Below are 9,785 nucleotides of genomic sequence, written 5' to 3'. Positions count from 1 at the left end.
TTTTGGTAGAATTTGATGAAATCATCTGGAGCTGGTACTTTTGTGTAAAATAGGTTTGTTATGAAATTCTGTTTCTCCTACAGGATTGATCTATTCAACATTTCTATCTCTAGGCCAGGTGTGGTGGTACATATCTTTGAGTCCTTTAATCCCAGCACTCAAAAGGCAGAGGCAGGTGGACCTCTGTACTTTCCAGGCCAGACTGAGATGAGTTCACTGAGCACCTGTCATGTCATGCTGAGAGTACTATCTGTCATCTTTTAATCTTCATAGCAAGGTATTCTTTTCATTAGTCTCTATGTGTGGGACTTAATTAAATAAATTTATTTTATGAGTCTGAGTGTATTGCCTGCATGTATACTCATGTCGTGCAATGACTGTGGAGGTCAGAGGAGGACATCAAATCACCTGAAACTGGAGTTACAAACAGTTCTTAGCCACCATGTGGGGGCTGGATTCAAACCCGGGTCCTCTGCAAGAGCAGCCAATGCTCTTATCTGCTGAGCCATCTCTCCAGCCCCTTAATGAAATAAATTTTTCAGCTATAACCATAAAGTTTGTAAGTACAGTATAGAGAGATTCTACTTTGACTGATTGAGACTATGAAGCCCTAATCACCTCCAATCCATCACCGTAGCACAGGCATGGTAACAAGAAATCAAGACAACTCACACACATGTTCTTGTTTTGTTTTGCAGAATTGTTTCTGTCTTTTGGTCCATCGCCTTTACTGCACATCCTCCAAGGGCACCTCTTCTTTCCCTAATACCCTCTTCTCTCAGAAGCACTGCCTTTCCCAAGGCTGCCCAGGTATATACTTTCTTTTTTTGTTCTTTTTGAGACAAGATCTCCCTATATCCCCAGCTGGGCTGAAACTCAATATGTAGACCAGGCTGGCCTCATAGAGATCTGCCTGCTGCTGTTTCCCAAGTGCTGGGATCAAAGGTGTGTGGCACCATGCCCAGCTTTTTTGGGGGAGGTATACTTTTTAGGCCCTTCTCTGATCAGTGCTCCCATCTTACCCCACCTCTTTTTACCATCTAAAATAATTGTGGACATATGCTCAGCAGTAAAGCATTTGCCTGGTATGTTTGAAGCCCTTGGAATCAATTCCCGAAACTGCAGAAAAAAAATTTTTTTTTGAGATAGAGTTAACACACCACAAAATCCATTAGTTAAAAGTGTACAGTTTGGGACTGAAGAAATGACTCAGTGATTAAGAGCACTGGCTGCTTTTGCAGAAGACCCAGGTAGGGTTGCCAGCACCCTTTACCCACATGACAGCTAACAACCAGTTCCAGGGGATCTGGCACCCTTCTCTGGCTTCTGAAGGCATTTCATGGCACAGGTGCACTTACATACATGCAGGCAAAACCCTCATACATATAAAATATAAGTAAATAATATATTTTTGTTTGTTTCCTTTTGAGACAGGGTCTCCTTGTAGCCCCAGGTGGCCTAGAACTCATTATGTAGACCAGGCTATCCTGAGTATACTGCCTGTATGTATGTATGTAAATGCACCCATGTTGTGCAGGACTGACAGAGGTCAGAAGAGGGCGTCAGAGTCCCCTGGAACTGGAGTTACAGACTATTGTTACCACCACGTGAGTGCTGGGAATCAAACTCCAGTCCTCTGCAAGAGCAGGCAGTTCTCTTAACCACAGAGCCATCTCTTTAGCCCCCTAAATAAAAAATTTAAGTGCACGTTTAGTGTATGTATAATTTGGTGGTTTTTAGTATAGTATGATGGTTAAATTCGCATATCAACTTAGATAGGTCATCCCTGGTACCAGGATATTTGGTCTAGTACTATTCTGGCTATTTCTGTAAAGATGTGTTTTGTTTTGTTTTCTGAGACAGGTTTTTTCTGTGTATTCCCAACTGATCTTGAACCACACATAGTTGATTGATAGAAATCTTTTTGCGATGTCCTCAAGTGGTAGAAAGGACAATAGAGTTCTGGGAGGGAGGTCCTATTTATTTATTTATTTATTTATTTATTTATATTTTATTTTTAAAATTTTATGTATATGAGTGCATTGTCTGCATGTGTGTGGGTGCACTCTTGTTGTGCAATGCTCACGGAGATCAGAAGAGAGCATCAGATTCCCCTGGAACTGGAGTTAAGGACGATTCATAGCCTCCATATGGGTGCTGGGAATCAAACCCAGGTCCTCTGCAAGAGCAGTCAGTGTTCCTAACCGCTGAGCCATCTCTCTAGCCCCAAGTCGCATTTATCAGGACTCTTCTCACCACCCAATCAGGTCCCCAAGGTTCCACCACCAATATCATCCCATTGAGGTTGGGTTTCAGCATTTGAATTCTTGGGACAGGGGGTCAAAAACGGTTGGTTTAAAGCAGACACTTAATAAATAGTAGTATTGTTTTTATTATCAATACAACCATGTTCTCTGTGTGTGCCATATTTGAGTTGTTCCTCATGTGAGTACATATAGAGCCACAGGTTGATGTCGGGATGTCTTCCTCAACAGTCTCTCCACCCTATTAAGATTTATTTTACTTTTTTTGTGCATGAGTGTTTTGTTGCATGTATTGTATCTATGAACATCATGTGTGTGCCTGGTGACCATGGAGATCAGAAAGCATCAAATACCCTGGAAATGGAGTTACAGATGGTTGTGACCCACTATATGAGTGCTGAGATCTGAACTGGGGGTCTGTGGGTAGAGGTCAGAGGACAATTTTCAGGAGTCAGTTCTTACCCGCTACCTAGGGTTGTTTTATTTTGTTTTGTTTTGTTTTTGAGACAGGGACTCCCTATGTGGCCTGGCCTGTGTAGACCAGGCTGGCCTCAATCTCACAGAGATTTGCTTGCTTCTGCCTCCCTGAGTACTGGAACTAAAGGTGTGTGCCACCATGCCATGCTCTACCTTGTTTTTGAGGTAGGTTCTCTCTTATTTTTGCCCGCTCCAAGCTGTCTGACCTGAGAGCTTCTGGAAGATTCTCATGTCTCTACCTCCCGTCTTGCTGTAGGTGTGCTGGAATTACAGATGCACACTACTGAATCTAGCTTATTTTGTGGGTTTGGGGATAGAGCTTAGACTCGCATGGCAAGTGCTTTTACCTGCTGGGCCATCTAACTGACCCGCCACCTTATTTTTTGTCTGAACCTAGAGCTCCTGGTTTCAGCTAAACTAGCTACCTGGCCAGCCTGGGATCTGTTTGTCACCAACCCCAGCACTGGAGTTACAGTGCACTCCCATGTCTGGCATTTACTTGGGTGCAGGGGATGCTAACTCAGGTCCTTATGCTTACACAATAAGCACTTTACCCACTATATTACTTACTTTTCTGCTACTGTAATAAAACACTGACCAAAAGCAACTTACAGAAGAAGAGTTTATTTGGGCTTAGGTTGCAGAAGGAGAGTCCATAATGGGAGGCATGGCAGCAGAAGGCTGGAACAGGAAGCTGGGAGCTCACTGCTTCAAAGGCAAACAAAAGCAGGAGGAAAAAAAAAAACCCCAAAACAACAACAACAAAAAAACAGTGAGGCCAGGCTAAGAACTCTTAAAGCCCTCACCAGGTGATATACTTCCTCCAGCAAGGCTGCACCTCTTAAACCTCCTCAGCAGTGTCACCAACTGAGGACCAGGTATTCAAATAGTTGAGCCCATTCAAACCACCACACCCACTGAACCATGTCCCCAGCCCCAGTATAAACATCTTTAATCTTTATGACTTTGATGAGGAAGAGTGTCCTGGTCATTCTATTTATTACCAAAAAGACAGGTCAGATATGTATAAATCATACAGATGAACTATCAAGACCCCGAAGGTTGGCAAGATGGCGAGCATCTGCCACCAGTCGGATGACCTGTGTCTGATCCCTGTGGACTCACTTGGTGGAGGGAGAGAAGTGACACCTGCAAGTTGTTTTGTTTTGTTTTGTTTCCTTTTCCTCTCTCTCTCTCTCTCTCTCTCTCTCTCTCTCTCTCTCTCTCTCTCTGTGTTTGAGACAGGGTCTCCCTGTAGCCCCAGCTGACCTGGAACTCACTATATAGACCAGTCTGGGCTTGAACTCACAGAGATCTGCCTGCCTCTGCCTCTCAAGTGCTGGGATTAAAGGCATGAGCCACCACGCCCAACTGCAAGCTCCACACCTCCATACCTCCATACCTCCACACCTCCACACCTGCACCATGACACCAGCTTCTCCCAAAAAATTGTGAAAAAAAAAGAGTGAGAAGGTATCAGGAGATTGAAGACATAGCTGAGGGGCAGAGTGACTGACTGCCTAGCATGCCTGAGGCCCTAGCACCACAAGACAGAAGAAAATGTAATACAGAAGTCCCACAAGTAAGTTTAAGGAAACAAGAGGACTGGGAAGGTATCAGATAAGCCATGGGTAAAAGCAAGGGTCCTGGTAGATGCTGTGTGCTAGGTTTGGCAATGGGAGGTTTATGCCATTTGTATGATGTGTGATAAGGTGCACATGGAGAAAGCAGCTATTAACACTGATTAACTCAACAGTTGACCACCAGCACACACAGCCATTGTTTTCAGCAGCACTCCTTAGTGATGGGCTTTGTCTGACTGGCTTCACGAGAGACAAATGGCATTACAGGAGGCCAAATAACCTCATTTAGGTGGACTTCAGATAATAGAGACGCTCAAGGTATTAGCCTGACTGCATTAGTCTGATTTGCTACTACTGTTCACCTTGTCCTGAGCATTAATGGAGACAAAGGCCTGGAATTACCAGCAGCAGAGATAAGCTGTGGATTAGAGCCCTGTGCTCAGCGGGAAGGAGAATTCTACCCTAGCTTTGCATCTTGCTTGGTTTTCCTCACAGCTAATGTCCTATTTTTCCCCGAATATCATTATATTCACTCCAAATTATTAGCAATTTTAATTCCAGAAAAGTTACAGATTCATTATTCCCTCTAATGAGATCATGTTTTATCTTTTAGGTTTTTGAAACTAATTAAAAAAAATTTTTTTTAGACAGGGTCTCCTTTGGAACTTGCTATTTAGAACAGGCTGGCCTCAATCTCACAGCGATTTCCCTGTCTCTGCCACCTGAGTGCTGGGCTGAAAATAATTTTAAGATATCATGCTGCTTCTTGAATATTCATATATATTATGAACTTGTTTCATAAGAGTTATAATATAACTGATATTCTTGTTAATACTGAAAAATATAAAAGGTTGTACATGTGTTTCAGTTGTTTCTTTAACATTAAAAATTCTTGTACCATTTGAATTTTTCTGACTTCTAAATATTTCAATTACAACTGTATCTTTTTTTTTGTGGTGCTGGGAATTGAACTCAGGACTTTACACATGCTAGGTAAGCACTCTGCAGCAGAGCTACACCGTAACACAAATTATAACATTTGTATTGGGTTATTTTAGTTATAAGCACATAGTAATATCAGTTATACATGTAATCTAATTCAGTTATAAACAAACTTAATTTTAGGACCCAAAAATCAATTATTGAAATTGTTGCTGGAAAATACTGAGGTAATGATAGTCACAAGTTGCCATTTCTTTCCTCATGAGATTTTTTAATAGATATAGCCAGCTTTTATACATTGTTTTTAAAGGGTAGAGTGTTAGTTGTCGATCAATATTTGTGATGCTGTCTCTTTTTTTTTCAGGATTCTGGAATTTCTTACAGACTCCCCACATTCTTTATTGATTTGGTTTAATTCTAGATATATTGTGGACAAACTGTGGTTTCTCTTTGAAATCCAAATTTGTGAAAAACACTACTTCAAAAATGCCCAAATATTAATATTGAAGAAAAATTTCTTGTTATACTGGGTGTGGTGGTGCAGGCCTTTAATTCCAGCACTTGGGAGGCAGATGCAGGCAGATCTCTATGAGCTTGAGGCCAGCCTGGTCTCCATAGTGAGTTCCAGGCCAGCTGGGGCTACAGGGAGACCCTGTCTCAAAAAGACAAAAAACAAAAAAATTTTAAAAAAGTAGCAAAAGCAACAAATGTTTTCTATGATATACAGAAGATCTACAAAATATTTAATGGTGGTTCTCTCTTTGAGGTGGCATTTACTTGTACGGTATATAAATCATTTACAATTTGTATATGAGACTTTAGGGATCTAAATAAAAGCTTATTCATACCACATGGCACAGTGCCCCCCAGTCTCCTGCCCCATTGCTCGCTCCTGGAAACTTCCAGTCCTTAAACTTAACATTTCCATAGGCACTCAGTGGAGAGCAAAGGAGGTGGCTGGTGGAGAGGGCTGGCTAATAGACTCCATAAAGGCTGCTCCAGTTGTTCACTAACAGAAGTTCTTCACACTGAAAAAGTGGCCCAGTCTTCCTCAGAAGACTTTGAACATCTCTCGTCATCCTGGTACAAGTTTGGCTGCTCTTCTTTTTCTCCTCTCTCCCTATTTTGGCAAGAGTGGAAAAGAATAAGCAGTTTATTGCTGATCAATTGTTGGGGAAACAGAGCTTTTTACCCCAAATGTGCTCTCAGTAAATGATTGATTTTACCAAGTTCTGAATCAAGCTCAGAAATAAAGGCAAAATTGTCTCTCAATAAATAAGCAAGCATTCTATTAAAAAAGTATAGTAGTAATAGATTTGATGATTAAATGACAAACTTCTTCCGATCTTGACCCCAAAAGAGACTGAGCAGAAGATTGGGGGGATAAGAAAGGAGAAGGGAAAATTCAGTTCAGATGAAGAAAACTGAAATCCTGCTTCCATTGGACAGAATTGGAGTGCTCAAGCTAACACTTCAAAACCAAACAAAAGCCTGCCCAGTTAGGTCTTCCATTAACTGGCAAACAAATATCCAGGCTTGCTTACAGTGAAGCCTCCCTTCCTGTCACATAGCCCCTCCTCCCATCTTCAGATGGCAGGTGCAAAGGGAGAGTGGGAAATAGAAAAGTGGCTTTGTCCCATCAGTGCCCTGAATAGTTCACCATGTCAGAACACACAAGAAAGGAGGGTCAGTTAGTCCCTCTACCATCAACACAACACAGTCATGGAGTGTATGATTGATTGAACTGGAAATGGAAGCAAGCCAGATGATCATTGTCACTTAAAAGAATGAAAGTAGAGCACATTAAAAGATCCTGAAAACTATCTGAAAATTTGCAGTTATTTGCAGTTGTATTCATTTAAAAATGTAAGATTATTATTATTATTATTATTATTTATGTGTGTATATGTGAGCGATGCACAAGTGGAGGTCAGAGGACAACTCTCAAAAGCTGTTTCTCTCCTTCCACCATGTGGGTCTGGCCTTTGCCTGAGCCATCCTGTCAGCCCTGCAGTTTAATACAGTGATGGGAATATGAGACCGGATGACTTTATATTTGTACTTTGGCATAATGACTTCTTTTTCAAAAAACAACTTTGAAATTGGCATGCTCTAAGGATGATCTGTTTTGACATATGGTGAGAAATCAACAGACGATAAATGATGATTAATTCATTTTATAATATATAGTGTAATCATGTTTCAAAACGTACCTGCAAGAAGCTAATTAAGTTGTACCTTTTTCTTTTGGATTATATTACTTGAAATAGTTTGTAAATCATACCCAGTCTTTGGAATCACTTAGTTATTAGTTTAGTGATTTTACTAATTACATTATCTTTGCTGACTTAAAAATAGCTGAAATCCAAGGGTCGGGAAAAGGGGGTACATCTGGAAGGAGTTGGGGGAGAACTAGAAGTGAATATGATCAAAATACGTTGTATGCACGTGTGAAATTCTCAGAGAATTAATAAAATGTATTAAACTAGCTCTTGTTTCTGAAACTGTTTATTAAAATATATAGGAAAGGTCTTTACTGAACTAAAAACATCCAACTATAATGTGTACTATGCTAGAATCATTTTTGAAACACACTCTCAGAAAAACTGACAATATTCAGATTAAACTCAAGAAAAGAACCACACATTTTAAATACTTGATATTTCCATTGATTCCTTGTGTTCTATAACGGGAAGGGAATCTCAGATGTTTAATTTTCTGTATATTCCAGAAGATCTGTGTTGAAGGGTTTTTTTGACATTAGAAATTGTGATTCCCTACGGGACCTTTTCAGCTTTGCACGCCGATTTTGGAACCAAATCTAAAATCAAGGAAAAATAAAACAGGTATCAGAAACATTATTGTACTACCACGAGTAGCAACTGTGATTGAAAATTACCTGGATTCTATCTTCCTCTAGATTCAGCTTCTGAGCTAAGTCCTCTCTGATATCAATGCCAGGATAGCAATTTACTCTGAAGACATTTTCCAACACTTCAACCTAGAATAAGGAAAGAATTTTTTTAAAGTGATAATACTCCACATCACCAAAATTAGGTTTTCATTTGTAGAGCAAAATTTTAAAAATGCACTTAAACTTGGGCAGTTAATCTAAATGTCTTTTTAAAAGTGATTACCCAGAAACTGTTAAAATATAAGTTGTTGTTGCATTATTAGGATGTCTATACTGGGATCCCAGGGGTAACAGGCATTTTGCTCACCAGGGAATCAGTTACAGCCTTTGAATGATCACTATTGAGTGAAAAACGTCCCACCTGGTTTTGAGTAAAAGCAGTCCTTGGTCTTCGGCCTCTGTACCAACTCAACTCTCTTTTCAAAGAGAGTCTTTCTGAGGCTGAAAAGTAATTTTCATATTTCAAAGCCCTTTCTTCTGGCACTAGGTGATCCAGCATGCAAGGAAATGAGATCTCACTGGGAAGATTTGAGACATGTAGACATGGGTTGCTGTCATTCTCTAAAATCAGAAAAACAAATTCCATCTTAGATTGCCTGTTCAATAAGAAGTCATTTCAGTAACTTGCTTTCAATTTTCCTAGTAAATCTTTCTGGGTTTCATAAAAGAACTGCCTCCTCCCACCAACCCCCAAACCAAAAGGCGCACACACATAATCCTGCCTTGACGATAGAGAAAATTTTGGACTCTACCACTTATTTTTCAATGAAAAGAGATTTAGAGCATCTGATGTGTCAAATACACAGATTTTCTGAAGGACATGGCTTCTTGCCTTCTGTGAGTCCACTCTGAGGCATTACAGCTATATAATTGAATGAAAGCATAGTTTCTCCCTAACTCTATATAGTGTGAAATAGAGGACAAACTAAAAGTCAAATGAATTTAAAAAGTAAGTGGTGGCATACCTGAGGAGCTGCAGGTGTCTGCCCAGGGTCTGTGGGGTCTCACTGAAGGAACACAATCTCTTTTCTGGTCCAGTCCTAAAATGCTCTCAATTGAGAAGGAGGAGAGTGAGGGTTTGCTCTCCGGGAGCTGAGCACCTTCCTGAAGACTGGGAGACATCCTCTTTAGGTTTGCACAGAGCAAAGAGCCCTGGTCTTTCTGCAGGTTCAGGCCCCCACGTGTGCTCCACTGGGATCTTCCTGCAGTTCACTTTATACTCTGCTGACTAGGGGGCTGGATTTAGAACGTCACTAATTAAAATCCTGTTCTAGAAAGTTTTAGCATGTCAATGAACACTTGCCCAGCCAGCAGCTTAAGGAGTTAATTGTTTATTTGTTTGCAAGTAATTAGCAACTAATGGCTACACCAGGGGGGCCACCTACAGGGACAAAAAGTGTTATCTCACCTCAGCAGAACACAGACTTAACTTTCTCAAAATAAGTGATGCACTGATGTAGCACTCCTCTTTTATTTGGAATCATTAATGTATAAAATCATGTTTTTATTTTGAAGTTTATAGTTTCATGGACTCCAGTTACCTACACATACAGGCCAGACAGGAAAGCAGTCAAGTAGCAAATAATCTAATTTAGTAAATGTTCT

At 40.5% G+C, this 9,785-nt stretch overlaps 1 protein-coding gene across 1 annotated transcript; it reads right to left on the bottom strand.

Annotated features, from left to right (window-relative positions):
• Nucleotides 1-7,930: 7,930 nt before the first annotated feature.
• On the bottom strand, nt 7,931-9,359 carry Hesx1 (HESX homeobox 1). The gene is made up of 4 exons (XM_008849287.1): nt 9,146-9,359; nt 8,542-8,741; nt 8,166-8,267; nt 7,931-8,087 (listed from the first exon to the last, which is right to left on the bottom strand). Exons 1-4 carry the CDS (start codon nt 9,300-9,302, stop codon nt 7,977-7,979), a joined length of 570 nt encoding a protein of 189 aa, XP_008847509.1. The 5' UTR covers nt 9,303-9,359; the 3' UTR covers nt 7,931-7,976.
• Nucleotides 9,360-9,785: the final 426 nt, after the last annotated feature.

This window comes from Nannospalax galili, unplaced genomic scaffold (assembly GCF_000622305.1).
Source record: "Nannospalax galili isolate Female #2095 unplaced genomic scaffold, S.galili_v1.0 scaffold505, whole genome shotgun sequence".
In the NCBI taxonomy this organism is placed as follows: domain Eukaryota; kingdom Metazoa; phylum Chordata; class Mammalia; order Rodentia; family Spalacidae; genus Nannospalax; species Nannospalax galili.
This window is presented reverse-complemented; position numbering and strand designations above follow the sequence as displayed.

Bases quoted from the DNA above. Each gene is read 5' to 3' on its own strand.
- Hesx1 (XM_008849287.1), bottom strand. From the start codon at position 9,302: ATGTCTCCCAGTCTTCAGGAAGGTGCTCAGCTCCCGGAGAGCAAACCC. The intron at 8,742-9,145 runs GTATGCCACCAC...TTCTGATTTTAG, and splicing joins AGACACCTGCAGCTCCTCAG to AGAATGACAGCAACCCATGT. The intron at 8,088-8,165 runs GTAATTTTCAAT...CCTTGATTTTAG, and splicing joins TAGAGGAAGATAGAATCCAG to ATTTGGTTCCAAAATCGGCG.